The sequence below is a fragment of the Tenrec ecaudatus genome, chromosome 17 (assembly GCF_050624435.1).
Source record: "Tenrec ecaudatus isolate mTenEca1 chromosome 17, mTenEca1.hap1, whole genome shotgun sequence".
Taxonomy (NCBI): domain Eukaryota; kingdom Metazoa; phylum Chordata; class Mammalia; order Afrosoricida; family Tenrecidae; genus Tenrec; species Tenrec ecaudatus.
This window is the reverse complement of record NC_134546.1, coordinates 4,148,486-4,169,193: the sequence shown is the minus strand read 5'-3', so window position 1 is coordinate 4,169,193 and position 20,708 is coordinate 4,148,486. Positions and strand designations below refer to the sequence as shown.

The 20,708-nt window shown below is 41.8% G+C and overlaps 1 protein-coding gene across 2 annotated transcripts in view; it reads right to left on the bottom strand.

The window, feature by feature from the left end:
* The window catches only part of VRK2 (VRK serine/threonine kinase 2), a 90,141-nt gene that overhangs the window by 55,786 nt on the left and 13,647 nt on the right, over positions 1-20,708 (bottom strand). For both annotated transcript variants that reach the window (XM_075535918.1, XM_075535917.1), the window contains exons 3-7: positions 13,162-13,211; positions 11,128-11,197; positions 9,514-9,601; positions 8,057-8,162; positions 6,288-6,380 (exon numbers count right to left, since the gene is read on the bottom strand). In XM_075535918.1, coding sequence (XP_075392033.1) covers positions 6,288-6,380; positions 8,057-8,162; positions 9,514-9,601; positions 11,128-11,197; positions 13,162-13,211 — 407 coding nt within the window. The remainder of the gene's footprint in view (positions 1-6,287; positions 6,381-8,056; positions 8,163-9,513; positions 9,602-11,127; positions 11,198-13,161; positions 13,212-20,708) is intronic.

The window sequence follows — 20,708 nt, the reverse complement described above, 5'->3', positions numbered from 1 at the left end:
ACACACAATTTTCTGTATTCCCATTGTCTCGTGAATTTTAGGATGAAGAAAGCGGAAATAGACAACTTGAAATTAAGGAATGGCGTTTCTGTTTTGTGTTAATGACACTGTGATGATATGGAGAATTGTCTCATACTGAGATACAGGAATCTGGCAACTCATGTAAGTCTCAGGAAGGTGAAACACCACGCTGCACAGTATTTCCTCCCTTCACAAACGTTTTTAAGTCTCCCCTCATCCAATTTACTTAAAATGTCAGCCAAGATGGTTTAAAATTTTTCTAATGTTAATTTTGATGTTATTTTTTTCTCAGTTAAAAGTTTTTCTGTACAGGTGGGATAGTTCAGGGATTTGATGTCGACTGGCACCTGTAAGAAGAGAAGGGGGAATTTCGCCTGTTAATCAGGTCACGGCTTGAGGACCTCCTTGGAAAGTGTGACCAAGATAAACGGCTCTCTGGAAGCCAGTCTCTCTCTCCCTCCCTCCCTCCCTCCACCTTTCTGTTGACAAGCCACGCTGAGACCTGTGGGAGCCCTGTGATGCGGCCACAGCCATTGGATCTCCAGAACTCAGCACCCTAAGCCTGTGATCTTGCTCCCTTCTGCCTCACTGCTTGTGGCTGCCTGAGTGTGAAGAGGGGCTTCTAACATCGCACTCAGGAACTTGAGTTGGACTGGGGCGGGAGGTGTTATTGATGCATGACTACTTCTTGATATGAAGCTCTTCCTTATACACATATGAGTATCTCTGGATCTGTTTCTATAGTCAACCGGGCCTAACACAATAGGTTAGAAGAAAAAAGAGTGCTTCAGTGTCAAAGTAGTGTATATAAGAGGATTGTGTCAGAGGCTCAGTACTGGGAAATAAGCTTCACAAAGTAATTTTTCCTACGGTGAAAATTCACAAAGTAATTTTTACCATGTTTCTAAGTTATAACTATAATGATATTTCAATGTTCCCACTCCTTACCACCCTGTTCTCATAAGACTGGTGGTCCAAATGCCTTGATATAACTGCCCAGTGAGTGTTGGACACTAACCACGAGGTCTGCGGTTCAAGCCCAGCAGCAGACCCTGGGAAGAAGGATGAAGGCATCTACTCCTGTAAAGTCAACAGCTTCGGAAACAACCCGCAGTCACTATGCATCCGATTCAACTCAGTGGCAGGGAACTTTAGCCATGTTGCTGTGACTTGCAAAGAATCTTGTTACATGTTTCTAACCCTCAATAAGACGGACTGACATGGTGGCTGCAAAAAGGGGCTCAAATGTAGGTGTGATTGTGAGGTGGGTGTGGCACTGGCAGTGTCTTGTTCTGCCGTACACAGGGTTTCTCTGATTCAAGTCCAGCTCAAAGACACCTAACCACCAGCATCACCACCACCACCACCACCACCACCACCACAACAGCAGCAGCAGCAGTCCTGACTTAGGAAGGAAGACCTAGATTCTCTACAATGGTGGTTCTCAACCTTTCTAATGCCGTGGCCCTTTAATACAGTTCCTCGTGTTGTGACCCCCCCCAAAAAATAAAATTATTTTCATTGCGTCTTCATAACTGTAATTTTGCAATTGTTATGACTCGGGCGACCCAAGTGAAAGGGTCGTTCAGCCCCCAAAGGGGTCACGACCCAGAGGTTGAGAAGTGCTGCTCTAAATGTTAACCATGACAAGTCTAAGAAGCATAGTTCTGCCCTGAAACATATGGGTCTGACATGAGTCAGAACCACTTCAATAAAACTTGTTTAATTTCAATCTATAAAACAGGTATCTTAACATGAACGTATTAAGAATAAATTTTCTTCACCATCATTAACACAGAAACACTATCAATTCTCATATAACCTTGATAAAATGCATTAAATTCCTTAAGCAATTTAAAATATTTCAATAAATCAGATTTCAGTTAAATAGTAACATAGTATCAAAAAGTTTGAGAATACATTTTTTAAATCATTTTACAGGGAGCTCTTTGAACCCCTGACCTTGTGAAGACTTACCCATTAGGGCCACCAGGACCCCATGGTCTGATTAAGCTGTGGTAAGTAATGTCTAGTCCAGAGGTAATCAAAAACCGAGTAGGTACCAGAACTAAACATTTTAAGTATTCAACAAAGGAAATCCTACTTCTAAAAGGTAACCATGTTATGTGTTTACACACATTCGACTTACAAGCAAGTGTGATTGATAAATGGATTGTTGAACTCCCTCTAGCACACAGTGAACAAGCAGCTTTCATGAGGCTGACAACCTGACCCTACCCTACGCATGGTCTAGGGAATCCCGGAGCAAATGTTTTCCCACCAGAGATGTCAGTGCTACAATTCCCACTCCCCAATCTTTTTCTTTCTTTCTAATTTAAACTTTTAAACTTCCTTAGCTGTGCAACAATAGGCAAGAAGCTTTGGAAACATTACAAGAAGCATTTCCTTCTCCAGTGAGAACTTGGGGAACAGATTTTCAGAGGACAGGGTTTTAGAACCAGTAGGAACCTCATTTTGTCAAAGGCCCACGTTTTTCGGAGGAGAAAGGGAAACTCACAGAGGTTAAATGCTTTGCCGAAGGTCTGCATTCTGATCAGTGGCAGAGCAGGGACAGTAAGATAGTCCCCTAGCTCTCAGTCCTGCACAACAGTGGTCCGAAAAGGCAATTTCCCAAGCCTGTTAAAAAATCACAAGTTTCCAACTCACACAGATCACTCCAGTTGTTGACATGAAAAGCTATTCTTCTCAACGCGGGAGGACCATTGAATGTTCTTGGATTCAGCAGGCTGCTTTGTGGCAGAGATGCATGGAACACCGGGGTGCAGCGGCTGACCATTCACGGCACTGCAGGCACCGAGTGAGATGGCAAACACTGCACCGAGATTAGCCTCACAGCCTAACTCATCAACTGAGGGGTTCCTGCAGGCTTGCTCCGTAAACATTACTAACCCAGGTGCTATGAGGGATGCATAGGAAGAGAAGAAAGCGAGAGGAGGGCGGAGAAGAGGGTTAAACCTATCTAGAGCCCTCAAGGACTTAATTCTAGTGTAGAATACAAGCCAGACACGGGTGCTCCAGTGCTTAAGATAAGCACCCCAAATCCAATGCCATCAGTTGATTCTGATTCCTAGCAAGCCAAGTCATTCTGCAGCGTCGAATGACCTCACAGGCTGCCCGAGGCAGCTGACGGCCAAAAGTTGGTCTCATAGACCAGCTGGTATGTTTGAATCTCAGACTTTCCCACTTTTTCATTAGCTGCTAAGCATTGTAACCATTGGGCTAGTAGATCTCCTTAAAAAGACAGACGTTAGGAACTACAGGAAATCTGTAAAGAACAAATCATTAGAGAACATAATCAGCAAGGGAGAAGGATGCGGCTTTCTTCTCCTGTAAAGAGTCAGTCTCAGAAACCCACAGGGGCGGTTCTACTCTGTCCTATGCGGTCATAATGAGTGGGCACTGACTCGATGGCAGTGAGCTCATACATATATGTGTAAGGGAGAGTCATTAACCTCATTAAAGCTGCTTGTTCAGTGTTTGCTAGAAGGAATTCTAACACAATCCTATAATCAATCACATTTATCAATGTATCAATCTCTATATATATGTATACGTAGAGATTGATATATACATATATAAGATTAATAAATATATACATACAACATATATGCGTATATGTGTGCATATAGAGAGAGCGAGAGAGACATATGCTTGCAGACACTAGCAAGTTCCAAGTCCATGGGTCAGCTACGTGGCTTCAGGTTTCTCTTGCCCAGCCCTGCTGGGGGGCCGATGAACACAGACAGGCAGGTCGGAGCAGGCTGCCGGCTCCGGAAGGGGTGCATTCAGAGTTGCCAGGTGTAACGGAAGGCTGCTGCAGCACAGCTGCAACGGCTCACAGTTCCCAGAATCAACCGGCCGCTGGCTCAAGTCCACAGAACCAGAGAGCCGATGAGGAGGAGCCGGAAGAAAGCAAGAGAAAAAGCAAGAGAACTTCCACAGAATTTCCATCTGTATTAGAAGCACGGTGCACCCCTGAGCAACTCCCCATTCAGTGGCCAGCTGCTCCTCCGACGTCTCAGCAGAGGGGCTGCATGCCATCAGCATGGTGGATGACGACATGATCGCCCCAAGCCCATGAGACTCGTGGCCCAGTCATGTTGACACGCAATCTTTGCCCTCATCGGTGGTTACTTACTTGTAAAACAACTGCCTTTGTGAAGGAAAATGCCATTATAAATAATAACATGAGAATGATATTTCTCTCTCTTTTTTATGGATAAGAGAAAGATTTATATAAAAAGTACTTATACATCAAGAAAGCATCCCAGCCCAGTCCAAATCAAGTTCCTCTTCAGACTCATGCAGTCACACGCAATGATCCAGAATGCAGGAAGATCATAGACTGATGGGTATGAAGTCCTGTGGATCCAAGGTTGGTGGGAACATGGCAGAACTCCAGCAGCTCTCAGGGTGGCCAGCAAGCAGGAAGGTGAAGGCTCGGTTGGGTGGTTGGGGCGGGCCTGTTCCCTGGGCCTACCTTATGAAAAGGCCACGTCCACAAGGAAGCACCATTAGGCTGACACCTGACTAACAGGGTTTCTAAACATGAGACCAGCACTAGTAATCTTAACTCTCCAGTAATCAACTGTTGTACTATATTATATTCTAAAATCAACAAAGTTGTAAACAGAATTTAGAAAACATATAGTCTAAGAAGATGATAGGTATCTACTAACTGGTGAAGGACAAGTTTAAGATTATTATTTTCTTTAAGAATATAATATAGCTCACTCACTCACTCGCTCACTCACTCCATCATTTAAAAAAAAAAGAATATAATATAAAGGAGGTGGGTCCAAGATGGGGAATTCCAAAATAACCAAAACCCTCACTGCCATTGAGTCCATGGTGACTCACAGCGACCCTACAGCGCAGGGTGGAACTGCCCCGTGGGTTTCCCAGACAGCACGTCTTTCCTGGAGGATCAAGCCCTGTCTTCCTCCCAGAGAGCAGTTAATGATTTTGAACTGCAGACCTTTAGGATCACAGTCCAATGCATAACCACTACACCACCATGGCTTCTAAATGGCAAATTAGGCAGACAGTTCACCCAGGCCCTCAACAACAAGGACTCGAGACATCCAGAGAAACAGCGTTGGATGGCAACCCTGGAGCGCACGCAGTCTGCAAAGGAAAGAGAAAGCAACTGACTGCAGACCAGTGAGAGGAAGATGCTGAACATCCCATAGGTCAGCCCACGTGCTCAGATAGTAAATAAGTCTCACTAGACATGAAAGTACTGGATGACATACACAGAGTTCCATAACAGAGTTAAATCAGAAGCAATAACAGAGATCTGATAGCTTGCAAATACTTCTAAATTAGAAAACATACTTTCAAATCACCTAAGAATCAGAAAATAAGCCACGACAGTCATCTGGAAGTAACACAATGAAAGCAAAGAAAGAAACACGGCTGTTAAAAGCATCATTCTTTCCCTCATAAGCTCCCTGGACATTGACTCAGAAGACTCACTTGTGAAAATTTCAATTCTCTCAACTTGATCTACACAGTTCAATATAACCCCAATGGAAATCTTTGCAGGATATTTTGGTAGTAATTGACTACCTGAAATATTCTACTTCAACCTAAAATATTATGTATTTAATTGCAAAGCTCATAAGGACCAAACGTTTATTCATTTATTTGTTTAAGTTCCATGATTCACTTGACCAGAGTTAAAGACTGTTGCTCCTAGTTGCTGGCAAGTTGACAGGTTAACTATGAGACTGCAGTCAAGCCCATAACTACGAGACTGCAATAATCAAGACAGTGTGATGTTGGGTTAGCAACAGTGAACAGCCAGAGAGAGCATCCTTCTATTACCACAGACCACAGACAGTCACAGGAATGCTGCTCTATTCAAAACTTAATTGATTATATCCCAGTGAAAGAAGAACAAAGGAACGGCTCTAGTTTTCTGCCGGCTGGCTCACTCCTTTCCTTTTCTCACTGGATTTTGATGATTCCTTCATCCTTCATCATTGAGAAGCACAGATTCCAGCCCGGTCACTTCAAAACTATATGCCCATTAGTGAATTATTTGACCCTCTGACCTGCAGTTTCCTCATCCTAATTACTCATTCATATAGTGCACGGATTAAGTTAGATAAGCAAGGTAAGAGGAATTACAACATTCATCATGCTAAGTCCTCGTCTGTAAATTATTCCGTGTAAAGAGTTTGTGTTTTGAATGACTCAGTATGGAACACTGAGGACTCTTACAGAAAGCAAACACTTACCTGGTCTGGATTTTTATAACCCAAAAGTAGATTTGCTGCTTTTATGTCACCATGAATATATTCATTCTCATGTATATATTCCAGTATATCCAACTGTGGAAATAAACAAACAACACCGAGTTATACTGCTGTCTACTCAGAACTCATCATCAATGGGACATTTGGAATATCGACTAACACGTGTATTTGTTTTCAGATTAACAATGGCAAAATAAAAGAGGTCGCAATTATGTTAACTCTCACTTTATGCTAAACTCTCACTTCTACTAACATCATCCTATAAAAAATGTTGATACACAGTTCAAATGTAAAGGATTTTTAATGAAACTGATGGAAAGAAACCGGAATGCAACCTTGTCTACACTCAAGAGCTCAAACGGCCGAATCACACAGTACAACAAAGAGAAAGCGCAGAGCAGAGCTCTGGGGTGAAGTAGTCATGCACGGGTTCCTTCTCCATGTTGTAATTACTGTACTTTTATGTAAATAACACTAGCTTTTTATGTTTGCTTGCCAATTGCTCCTTCCTCCCCAGGAGGTATTTTCATAAATGTGCCCAAGAGGTATTGCATTAAAAAAAAGAAAATATGCTTCTATGAAGAAAAAAGTAGCATAATGAACTTACAGAATAAGGGGAGAGTGCTCTGGGAAGCAAATGTGGGAAAAGTCATTGCCATTGAGCCCATTCTGACGGGGGCAGGGTGGGACTGCCCAGGTGGGTTTCCTAGACTGCCGACCTTTACAGGAGCAGAAAACCCTGTTCTTACTCCTGGGGAGCATCCAGTGGTTTTGAACTGCAGACCATGCAGATCGCAACCCAACTCTTAACTACTACACCACCAGGGTTCCTGCAAATGTAAGAAGGTATGTGTTCTTTGAGTGAAAAGCACAGATACACATGAAGCCTTGGGAACCCCATGTCACTGAGCATAGGAAAAGGCATTCTTTTGCAGACAGCCCCCCAGTCCCAGCTTTGAAGCCCAATGCTTGCCGCTAGTGCCATCTGAGCACTGGCTGGGTAGATGGAGGGGCAAGTGCACACAGAGATTCACAAGCTCCATTTGCCATGTTCCAATTTGGCAGCAGTAGTTTCTCTGCCCTCACAATGGAGAAAAATAAGTTGAGGTTCAGGCCAACCAAACACAAACAAGATAAGATGAATGTGTGGCATAAACAAAATGTGTGCATGGGTGCTATTAAGATTTCATTGCTTCTTATTTGGCAAAGTATCTATTATTCATTGCCACAACCAAGTACTTCCACCATCCCAAACTCATAATAAAAATTTTATAGCACCCCCATACCATCACATGTTCAATGTGGAAAATCCATTTTTGCTATCATTTGCATTGTGATAAATTTGAGCGAGCTTCAGAAAGTTTACAGGAAAAATGGAATTTAAAAAGAATGGAATTTTTCCACAAACTTTTCAAAGCCCCCTTGCATAAATGACAAAAGAGAGGCTTATTTTTACAGCCATGGAAACTTGTTCTGAAATGCAAAACAAAGCTGTAAGAAAAAAAACCATAAATAAATAAATAACACACTGCAGAACCAATGCCTAATTGAGTTTGGAGTGCCAAACACAGCATAATCTGCCACTTACAGGACCCACTGTTATCAATTTCACCAAAATACCCTCTTTCTCCATAATCGACAACGCTAGGGCAATGATCCTCTGTTCTCTGATAATTCCACAAACGGTTAAGACTTGTACATTGCAATATGTAAGGAAAGTGGAGCAGATTAAAATAGCCATTCCTTCTTACCATGCGGATGCCTAGGTGCAGGACGGTTGACTTCTTAAAAGTGCCTCTCTGGTCTGAGATCTTCTGTAGGTCCATCCCTAGTCTCTCCATCACCATAAATCTGTAACTATGAGCAAGAGGCATCAAGAAGAGGTCATCCTGATATCAGGGTGCTCGACATTATCTACTACTTATCTACTAATGAGTCTCAAACCCAACAGAGGACAGTGCAGGATGGAACACTAGGGGACATACAACCCTCCATAATTCAGACTAACAGAGGAGGACAGTGCAGGATGGAACACTAGGGGGCGTACGCCCGTCCATAATCCTGCTGCACCATGTGGTCTCTTTGGCATTCACCGCTCCCCTTCCCCTCCAACTCAAGGTAGCCTTGTGCCTTGCTTCAAAATTACTGTTGGTTCATTTTGTTTTTTATTGAGATCCTTTAAAAATCAGGTGAACAAAGTACTAAGCTCTGACACATATTTTCTCGCCCATGAAATAAAAACCATATCCTCTTTTTTAAAAGAACTATTATTTACGACAACGTGCTACTGTTGTTGCCAGGTGCCGTCGCGTCCGTTCCGACCCACAGGGAACGTATGCACAACAGAAGGAGACGCTGCCTGGCCCTGCGCCACGCGCCATAGTCCTTGTGCCCAAGCCCGCAGGGGAGCCACGGTTTCGCCTCATCTCCTTGTGGGCCTTCCTCTTTTCCACTGCCCATCCCTCTACTTTACCAAGACCAAACACATTATGTAAATGAAAATCCCTGCCACCAAGTGGGTATCAAATAAAGAATATCTTTTAAAGAAGTCGTTATCTGTGAGTTACTTTCATGTGGCGACTAGCCACATTTGGTGATGTGAAACTACAAATTCTTTGTTACAGCTTCTCTAAAGAGATGGAGCTTCATTAACCTCCCTGTCCCGAGTCTGAGGTGCACTCTGTGACTTATTTCTAGCAAATAGAGCACAACATGGGTGAGGAGCTAGTGTGTGGCGTTAGGTGACGAAGACATTGTGCTTTCCACCACACGTGCACGCACTCTGGTATCTCTCGTTTGCGCTCTCTTTGCACTGTGCTCCCTGGGCAAGGCCATCTGCTATGTTTGCCGTTAGGACACTCAGGCAGCCAATGGGTAAGCTCTCTGACAAAGGCACCTGCCAGCAGTTACACAGTCAGTTTAAAAGCAGATCTTCTAAAGCCTCCCAATGGTCACAGGAGGGTACTTAGACGCAGACCCTTCTCCAGTTAAAATGTGACGTGAATGTAGCGTGCAGAGGGCTGACTGGATCCCTATAAGAGATCCTGACCCAGAACTGTCCATAGGAGCTGCTCTCAGACTTCTGCCCACAGACACTGTGAGACACGGGGTGTTGTCTTAAACCACTATGCTTCCAGAAATCTGCTACAGAGTAACAGGAGGAAAAGTTATAAGGGGCTGTTTAATAATAATAATAATTTTATCTTACCTTTTGCCATTAAATGTAGTCAGCCCAGAGCCATAAAACAGAGGAATGCCTAAATAATCAAGCTGCTTGAGTGTTATCCACTTTTTGACTGCAAACAGAAATTTGAAACAAAAGAAAGGTATATGTCTTACTTTTGCTGAGGTGCTAAGATTCACTTCTCACTACCATCCAGTTGTCTCTGACCCACAGCCACCCTACAGGGCCGAGTAGACGAACAGCCCCTGTGCATTTCACCGTCTCATCTTTCCCCCCAAGGAGCGGTTGGGCTGAAGGATTTGAACTGCTGACCTTGTGGTTGGCAGTCCAATGGGTAACTTAGGCATTATGCCACCAAGACTCCTTGAGGACTTATTTAGCTAGCCTAAATGGTAATAAAAATCTTCCTCAAGAAGAACAACAAGCACTCTATCCACTAGTTCCCAGTTTCCAAGTCCATTTATTGTCACTAACCATAGTTAACACAAAACCTGTAGTCACAGTCCTATGAAATGCATTGGTATCATATATGTAGTAGATGTCTCTGTTCATGAAAAAACACATTCGTTCATTTGTATACTAGCTAATTCCTAAATATACCACAAGCTAACTACTAAAGAATCAGTAAATAGCTTTTTCTTCCCTATTCCTTTAAAACCCGAAGCAGTGGTAGTCTACCAAATAGATATTGAGCAGAAAATCATGGTACATGGAAATTCTTTGATTAAATTTAGCTTAAAAATATAAAAGTCACTTAAACAATAAACTAACATATTTAATTTTATACTTTTCTACTATGTATGTTTAATGTTTAAGACAGCTCTACTGATAAGCAATCAAGTTTAATGGATTCTATTTGTCACTCTGACATAGTTTAAGCAGTTAGTAAAGACTGCAGTCTTAATGTTTAGAAGGTTTTATTAAGGCAAACAAAGTTAATTATTGAGGCCAGACCATTATTCTTTTCTTAAACATGTTACAAAATATCTCCACTACAATCCGGTCATTACTCAAATCAGCTTCTATAATGCTTCGCTTCGCCGAGCCGCAGCACACAGAATTCTGAATACGTGTTTGTATCCTTCTGTAGCTCAGCTCACTTTCCTATCAGGTTCCCATTGATTCTCTCACCAATGATTTCTCGCACTGGAGATATAACTCAAACTAATTTCCCTGCATTCCAACTTCTAATATTTTTATTTTCTTGACCACTGCAATATTGACCATTCCAGTTCGCCTTAATCCCCGCGAAGGTCAGCCCACGTGTTTATATGTCTAGTGGCCATTTTCCTGCATTCTCCTTACCCATCCAGGCCCTGATAAAACAAACCATCCTTCCATGCTACCTTTCACAACTGGTGAATTCTTCATCTCTTAAGGCCAGGGTGCAACATTTTATGGAAGGTAGTAGAAACAGCTTTGACTTAAAATATATCATCCATTATGTATTGCATACTAAGATTTTTATACCATCTGTCTGGCTTTTTATGTATTTTGGCATTTAACTGTATCACTTTACAATGAAATTTCTTATTGGGAACAATTTTCTAGAAGGCCAGAAAGACCAACATATCAGTATTAATGCCCACATTAACAAGCCCAAATATGAAAGGAGATTGCGTTGCTAATTTTACTTACTGCAGTCTCTTTTTGCAGCTCGTTGATAAAATTTAAGTTCTGAAAATAATGGGCCATTTTCTTGATATTCCTGTAAAAGAAGAGGAAAAATTAATTTTACTAGGGAAGAAAAACACGAGGATGAAACTGATATTGCAACTGTGGCTTTATGAGTATCCATGTGAAATGCAAATTAGGACTTAGCTCACGTTTTTATAAAACTTGGGCCCTAGATTTTCACTGAAAATCTTAGAAAAGCACTCAAAATGATACCTGAAGAGTATCATTTGACCTTTGACACATTGTGACTGCTGTCTCTGAATTTTTTGCCTAAACCGCACCCATGGCCATCCCTGTGATTCCGACCAGGGACTCTACTGGCCAAAGAAGAAAGTTCTGTGTGGAACAGACTGCTTGCACCTCCTCCCACAAAGCCGTCGGTGGATTCGAGCCCCCAGCTTCTCAGTTAGCAGCCATTATTTAGCCGCTGCGCGACGAGGGTTCTTCTTCTATGTCTCTCGCCTGAAAAATCTAGTCTTCTAAGGAAAAGCGCTTACACAAAGCGTTGAGAACTGCTCGTGAGGCTCTCAGTCCGTACCAGGTGGACACATTCCAAACCACTGCCCTCGAGGTTCGCTCACACGTAACACCTTTGCAGAGCCCCTTCCTGGACGCTCTGCTGCATTGTCTTCACTGATTGAGGCGCAAGTGATACACAGCAATAAAACACTACCCCTGTTTTAAGGACTTTGCTATCTGCAGTGACGACAGTCTTAAATGTCGTTATTGTGATTGTAGGTGCCACAGAGGGGTCTGGCCTGTAGCGACGCTGTGTACAACTGAGGGGACACTGCCCAGCCCTGTGTCATCTTCACAACTGTTCTGTTAGTGCAGCCACCGTGCCAGTCCATCTTGTTAAAGGTCTTCCTCGTCTTTGTGGTGCTCCATTGCATTGCCAATCATGAAATGGCTCCAACCTCTGCATTCTGATCACCAGTAACGAACAATACATATGGATTGCATCTCTGATGAATTTCAGACCAAAGCCATTGGCAGAACTAATAACTTCTTAATCATAACCTTTTGTGGTTGGTGCATAAATTTGAATAATGCTGTATCGAATGAATTTCCTTGAAGGAAGAGAGAGATAATCCTACCACAGACAGCACTGTACTTTAAGATCAATTTAGAAATGTCCTTTTTGGCGATGAATGCAATGCCTTCCCTCCTGATGGCTTCCTTCTCAGCACGCGAGAGAGACCACATGATTTTCTGGTTCAAAAGGGCCAGTTCAGCTCATTCGTGCCTGGTACTAGGTGTGCGTTCCATTTCATTTCTGAGGACTTCCAAATTTTCTACATTAATACTTCATACATTCCAAATTCTGATTATTAAGTGATGTGTGCAGCTATGTCTTCTCAATTTGAGCTGTGCACTATCAACAAATGAAGGTCCCAAAGGCTTGACTCCCACAAGCTTTACTCCACCCAAGTTATCATGATCGCCGCCACCTTGAGCAGGTTGCTCTTTCTCGGTCACATTTTATGAGCCTTCTGACCTGAAGGCCCCTTCTCAGGCACTACCTCCGACAATGTTCTGCTTCTTTTTATGAGGTCTTCAGTCTCTGACAATGTTTTGCTTCTATCCATAAGGCTGCCCATGGCTAATTCCTCACAAGTGGACAGCCCGTTCCAACTCTGTATCCTGTTCTTCATCTGGACGCTCCACTGAGACCAGCCTGTTCACCCCGGGGGACACTGCTGGGGACATAGCTTCCAACATCACGGCCACACAAAAGGCGCCGCAGTACCACAAACGCATAGACCAGATGAATGCACAGATGTATTCAAGATGCACAGTAGATGAGAGAGAACAAAACAGCAATTCAGAAGGTTTCCCAAAATTTAGATTGCAACCATGTGAAAAATTTTATGCATTTAGCTTATTGAGAAAGTGATAAAAGTAAAGATGAAAAATGCTTTTTTTTAACCAAAGCAAAGGGAATAAAACACGAGAACATCACTACCTTAAATAAGCATTTTAAAAAATACTTACCACTTTTATTACATATCTTGCATCTTCATCCAGTTTATTTGTGGGGAATGCTACAGAAAAAAAGAAGAAGAAAATAGCTACTCTCAATGACTACTCACTTACTGCACAAGCCAATGTGCGAAGGCATTTCCACAACCACTTAAAAAAGTACATCTCCACTGGACATCATGTGCAAGTCAAGTTTTGAGAAGCAGAATAATGTACATTCTAGCTAAAGGCAATTTGGGGATTGAAACGCAACTCAGACACTATTAAAGTATCCAAACGTCATTTAGATATTATTTTTAAATAACTTAAGCTGTGTGGAACTATCTAAAGCAATAGACAATATCAAATATAAGTATATGGATCAAAGATGTAGGTGGAAAATTTTTCCTATGGCATTAAATATGAATAGATGATATGTACTTAAGTCCCTTTAATCAATTCCACAAAATTAGAACCCACCTTTAAAAACTCCGACATGAAAACTGATGAATTCTATGTGTAAATTTGAAAATGTTTCCACTTGACAGAATTCTAAAATAAACCTCATTAGAATGAAAATTAAGTCCCGAATAATCATATTCTGAATCTAGCAGTCATTATCCCTAGCTGAGAAAGTATTCAGGAAGAACCCCCAACATTTCTCAAGCTGAAATCAGTGGCGAAAACATTAGCGCCTCAGTGTGCCTTGTTGAACAGTTCTAGGAGCAAAATGGGTCCTTGGTGGCATAGTGATGACACAGTGCACCGCTCATGGCAAGTTAGCAGATGGAAACGACCAGCTGCTCCTCAGGAGTCAGAGGGGGTTCCTACCTGTCTACCCTGTCCTATAGGGTAGATCGGCATAGGCATCGACTCGATGGCAGTAAGAAATGGGCAAAACAGCATGATACAGGACACATCCACAGAAGGAATACATAGAGTCTCCGTAGCAGAAGAACTCGGTTGGTATTCGGCCATTTCAGGAGTCATCAAGATATGCGGCACTCAAGGAAGAAGTCCAAGGTGCACTCAAGGCAGTAATGGAAAACCAGCCTCCAGGAATTAACAGAACTGAGATGTTTTGACAAACTGATGGAAAACTGAAAGAACTGGCTCATCGTTGGAAAGAAATTTGCCGGCCAACTGACAGGAAAAGATTCATATCCGTGCCCCATTCAGAGGCAATCCAACAGAACTATTAAACAGTATCATTATCATCGCAAAAGGTAAAATTTTACAGATGATAATCTAAAACTAGTTGTACCAGTACATGGCAAGAAACTGCCAGACACTGCTGGTATCGGATGGATCTTGGAAGAAATCAGAGAATACCAGATATTTAGCTGCTTTTTATCATTTGTGGAAAAAGTGTTCAACTTAAATAAATTACAGATAAGTTTCCAAAGAATGGAAATTCCAGAATACTTCACGGGGTTTCAGTAACCAATGTACACAGACCAAGAGGCAGTTAGTTGTTCATACAAAACGAGGGGAGCCACGCGGTTCAAAACCAGGAAAGGTGCGTAACAGGTGTTTCCTTGCATCATACTTACTCAAGATGTACGCCAAGCAAATAATCTCGGAAGCTGGACCACAGGAATGAGACTGTCACCTCAGGATGGAAGGAAGGCCCAGTAACCATGGTGCCCTAACCTCGCTTGCTGAAAGTGAACAGCACTTGAGGCACTTGCTCATGCAGAGCGAAAACTGCAGTCTTCCGTCGGGATGGCATCTCAACACCACGGACACGCACATCCTTACAAATGGACCAATAGCCAAACCCTCATAAGCGGAGAAAAGACCGATGTCAAGGGTTTCCTTTTACTTGGATTCACAAAATGGTTCAGGGAAGCAGCAGTCAAAAATGCAAAAGCACTGGGCAAATATGCTCTCAAAGGTCTCCTGAAAAGTTCGAAGAGCCAAAGTGTCATTTTGAGGCGTCAGGTGCCCCTGGCCCAGGATATGGTATTCTCACTCATGTCACATGCATGGAGAAGGTGGACAATGAGTAAGAAAGCCCGAAGAAAATCTCACACACTTAGACGGTCATGATAGTGAAGAATGAGCAGCTCTGCTTAAGAAAAATAACAGCCAGAATGCTCCTTAGAAGTGAAGATGGCAAAACTCAATACCGAGACTATGTTATCAGGAGGAACCAGACCCTGGAGAAAAGACATCATGCTTGATAAGGCAGAAGGCCAACCAACAAAGAGGAAGACCCTCAGTGACACAGCCTGGCACAGTTGCTGCCACGATGGTGGACGCTGAGCAACAATGAGGATGGTGAGGGACCAGACAATGTTTTCCAGTGTTGGGCAAAGGGTTGCTATTAGTTAGAAAATACCTAACAATAACAGCAACAAGAAATAAGAATTTCCTGATATAAATTCCTTGCCATTTCAAGTTATTGGCTTCATTTTAATTCCCATTTTCTATTTAGATTTCAGATAAGTAAGCCGACTCCACCATTTCTTCTACATTATCTGAATGATTCAGATGTTGCTCTACTTTCAAATCTCATTAAGAGCAGTTAACATGTAAAATTATAGTATGAAAGTATATTAATTCGGACATCCATTTACAGTCTTCATCCATTTATGTCTTCCTTCATTCAACTAGCCACTACTGACCAAGAAGCCACAATATGCCAAGAATGGTGTTAAGTGTTATTTGGGAGGATATTTTAAAGAAAAGGAAACAAAAAAAGGCAGAGCTCGTGTTAAGTACAACTAAAAATTGATACTTTATAAAGTGAGCACAAGATCAAACTCTTTAGGTATAATTGCGGCATATTTATCAAAAAGTCTGTGTTCTCATGTCTTTTTCCTCACTCTTCCCCCGTGTCCTAACTGTGCCAACTGTCATCTGCTCTCTATTAATTCACATCACAGATGTAAAAAAATACGTAACAATGTACTAAAGCATATAAATTCTATTTTATAGTTGAAGCACCTCAGGCACCATTTCCCCAACATTTCTGAGGTCAGCAATGCTATTAGTCAGTTGAAGAAATAACTTCAATTTCAGCTGAGATTAGATATAAACCGTGAATTCAGACTGCTGTACAGTAACAAAGAAGCTAAACTATATTTGTATCTATTAAAATTCTCTTTCCATCTTTATTCATGTAAAGATACTTCATTTTCAGTTGATATTAGATATAAATTGTGAATTCAGACTTCTGTACAGTAACAAAGAAGCTAAACTATAGTTGCATGTATTAAAATCCTCTTTGCATCTTTATTCATGCGAAGATACCTCATTTTTCTCCCTCACAGAAGTCTCAAGGGAACTGCAAGAGTGAATTCACCAGAACAGAAAGAGTACACACAGGGGACGGGGTCCAGACTCAGTAAGAAGGAATACGCCCAAGGTATGGTGCCTGTGCCTGAGACATAGCCCAGCCCTGGTCCATCAGAACAGAGCCTATTCTAAGCAATGTCTTTGTTTCCCGAAGGAAAGTTGGTAGAAAATTCCTACTTCTAGTTTAAAGTGACCACAGCAGGAGAAATGATTTCAAGCCTGGTAGAAGGCAACATGTGCACGGGCACAGAAGGAAAGCAGGGGCGTTACTTAGATGAATACTACTCAGCAGGCCTTCTGTACTGGTGGGTCCCAAATTAGAGTATTCAACCAATCAACAGATAGAAAATATTGGGGGTAGGAGAGGGACAGAATGAAAGCAGTAGGCGATCAAGGTGACCCTTCAAAGGTTACGAGGGAGTATGCAGTGCCACTTACATAGTGTTACATATATTTATTAGGTGTTATAAGTAGGCCAGAAGTGATTTAAGTGTGCAAAAGATGTGCATGTTATGGGCAAACACTAAGGTGACTGATATCAGGGACTTGAGCATCTGTGGGCTTTGGCATCTCTGGAGGATCCTGGGGAACAACTGTATTTTGCTGCCAGTGGGAAAAAGCTAACTGACCACTCCAATGGCTCACTTCCTACTTATTCCAATTAGTATTTCCCTAATTATTTTATACTCTTGATGAATGACAATTCTGCTTCTCATAATCATGCACTGACACACACTTGCGACCACGTGCCCATGTTTGTCCGTTGAAAGTTAAACAAGATTTCTTATTAGTACCCAAGCCAGTATTATGATGATGTGACCAATCCCCAAACTCATTGATTAGAAAGCTCTTACAAATAGATGCACTGTTTGAACTAACAGCTTGTCCTCGTGTGATGGTCAAGGGTCCTGGTGATTCAGCAGGCAAATCCTTGCCTTCCATGTGGGCGACTGAGGTCTAATTCTTGGCCAGTGACCTTCAAGCACAGTCACCGTGCACATTTCTTTGAAGTTTGTATCGTCGTTTGATACGGAGCAAGTTACAGAACAACTGCCGAGCTAAGACAAGGAGGAAAAGCCCGGCAATCTATTTATGAAAGATCTGACCATGAAAACCCTATGGATCTGTACGCTCAGATCCCTGTGCACAGGGGTTGCCATGAACTGGGACCAACTCTACTGCAGCTGGCAGAAACAACCTATCTCTCCTTTATGGTGGAGTAATCTATCCACCAATTAATGAAACCAGTATTTATTTTCACCGTGGGTAAAGCCCGATTCTAACTAGAATAAAATTATGATAGGGCAACAGGCACGGTTCCAGATTTTAGTCTAATGAAAAAAATCACACATTCAACGAGTACACACGTGTTTTAAGACTGCGAGTGCAGTGAGCATGTGAGAGAAAGGTATATTATGAAGGTACCGTCTTTACTCGGTAGAGAAGAAAACGGCTGATCAACAGCAGTTGCAGCAGTAGCGAAGAAGCAGGCAGAAATGCAGTTAACACCTTCGAATGATAGGTTTCAAGAGCCAAAAATGTAGCTGGGGCTTTGCATTCGGAACCGATCACTCTCTGAGTAGGGAGGCCAGACTGATGGGGAGAGTGGATACAAACAGATCAGAGAAGACTCTGGCAAATCAGGTGAGAGGATTAGAGCTCCGACTAGAGCGTTATAGGACAAGAGAGAAAGAACAAATCCCAGCTAATTCAAGAAGTCAAATGGAAGGATGTAACTGAAGCATGTATTTACTATTTGTTTTCACCTCTTAGAATGGCAATAGCCTCGACAGCAGACTTCTGTTGAGAAAGCTTAAGAAATAACCTCCCAGAAGAAACAAGCATATGGAGCATCCGCAACATGGCTTCTAAACACCATCATCCACAGCACAGGAGCCCGGGCTTCCCAGGGCATGGCTAATTCCAGGCTGGAAACGAGGAAAAGACAGGATGAATGACGTGAGCCGTAAAATACAAGGAAACCGGTTCCTGTAGTGTTGGTTCCAACCCACGGTAACCCGTGGGACTGCGCTCTGCGTGGTGACAACGGAACGCCGCTGGTTCTGAGCGGCTGGGCTCGAGGAAATAGACCCCCAGGTTTTCTTCTGCGCAGAAGCCTCTCTGGGGCAACTACATCTGCCAAGCTTTCCATTTGGAGCTGGGCGCTGGATCCACTTTGGCCACCCAGGTGCTCCAAAAATACACTAATGCTCATAATGGATTTTAAACCATGGAGAGAATAAATACTCGTGGCTCATACTACTATACAGTTAAGGATACATAAATGCGATAGATGAACAGCTCTTCCTTGCTGCCAAGTTCCTTCCCAATTAAAAAAATATATAGAAGGAATAAGATTTTTTTAAAAGAAAAATAGAGAGATAGAAAAGATAGAAATAGAAAAATCACTACTTGGCAATATTACATTGATCAAGAGACAATAAAAAAATCATTAGTGGATGCTACTAAAATAAATGGCCCAGTGGATAATGAGAAACACAGTACTGACACAATTTCAACAAGTCCCTCCACAAAACACTAATCGCAAATGGCAAGAGTAAATTCATGGTGGCAGCGCCTGGCAGACACCACGTTCAATTCTCCAAGTGATCAAAGTTTGCATCAGCCAGGAGGAGGCCCAGTAACATCGTGTACCTCCCTGATAGGGTAACCTGGAAGAGCACACTACTTTTGTGATGGTCTGGCTAAAACAAAATATAAAGTGCCATTTTAGCCATGAAAACACAAACCCAAGAGGAGGAACATTCTGCAGACAAACTGTCTCGGACTCTTCGAAAGTGGCAAGCACAAAAAAGACACAAAGGCTCACTGTCCCAGATTGCGACACATGTGCCAGACAGGATAACTACATCCTGTGCTATGTAGAACTCTGGACCACAAAAAGGAGCTCCGGGAGACCACCAGCGGCATCTGAAGAAGGCCCGCAGATGAGCTAAGACCATCGCAGACATGCTGCGTTCCTGGAGTTGACCATCGTGCAGGGGTGTGCAGTGCTGCATGTGGGAGCCTTCCCCTCTCGTCTCCCATTACATTTTCACTCTTAGCGTTTACATTTTGTAATGTTCTTGTTTGGCACACTTACAAGTGCCTTACTATGGAATATAGAATAATAATAAGAAAAGGAAATATCTGTGTATGATTTTTACTATAGAGTGTAAAAACAATAAATTCTACAGAATAAGGGCAGAATCAATTCTTGATCTCAGTTGCATGAATAATACTGTAATTCTATATTTTAGGTTTTAAAACCTAATATGTAAGAATCTTTAGCCCCACCCTACTGTTTTGCAGTTTTCTAGTATTCATGCTAAAATTATGTATTAAAGATGGGAATTGTTTTTAATCCCCTTCATTATGGTGTCTATTTTGCAGGTCTTTGCCATTTCATGTGCTCTTATTATCCCAAGATAATAAACATAAACAGAACATAAACAGATAATAGAACCATTAATTTTTCTTCTTGATGATCTTTTTATGTCATTTTTCTGTAACGTAAAATTTGCTTTGCTTGCTTATTATAGTACAACTAATTCTTTGCTCAACTGCATCTGCTCTTTTCTGAAACCCACTAGCCTTATTTGTTCTGTTAGAGCATTTATATATTCAATACTATTTTTCAGTATCTCATAGATTTTCAGGTCAGAGGGAGCTTTACAGTCCTTCCTCCAATAAAAATTTCTTGTTTTTATGGATATCTTCATATTGTATCCAATCTACATTAAAGAAGCTAATTTCAGGGCATTTATATTGGCTTAGAAGTGTTCTGCTGAAATAGAAATTCTGGTGATTATGGAAGTTGATATAATGTTTCTCTTCCCCTTTGCATCACTAGCACTGTCTGCCCACTTGGCTACACAACTTTTAGTTTTCTTTTCAGAAGAGTATACTGTGTGGGGGTTCACTGTCAAGTGACTTTTACTACTTCTCATTGCTATCATCCTGCTAAGACTTTGAAAGATAAAAGGCTGACATAACTAATATCCCATTCCTAATTGTGATACATGAGACAATCCAGACTTAAGTTAGAAAATTAACATAAGATAGGTTATTTTAATAGACACAAGATCAAGTATAATAGTTTTTTTTCTGAGTCACCAGAATTGAAAATTAATAATCCCATATTACCACAATTACTCAAAAACATGTATTTTAATGTAATGCAATAGCTTACACTTTATTCATTCTTTTCTTGCTAAACATGTTTCAAAGCAAAATCCAGCTTCAATGTAAAAACTAGTAATGGACTATCTAATAAA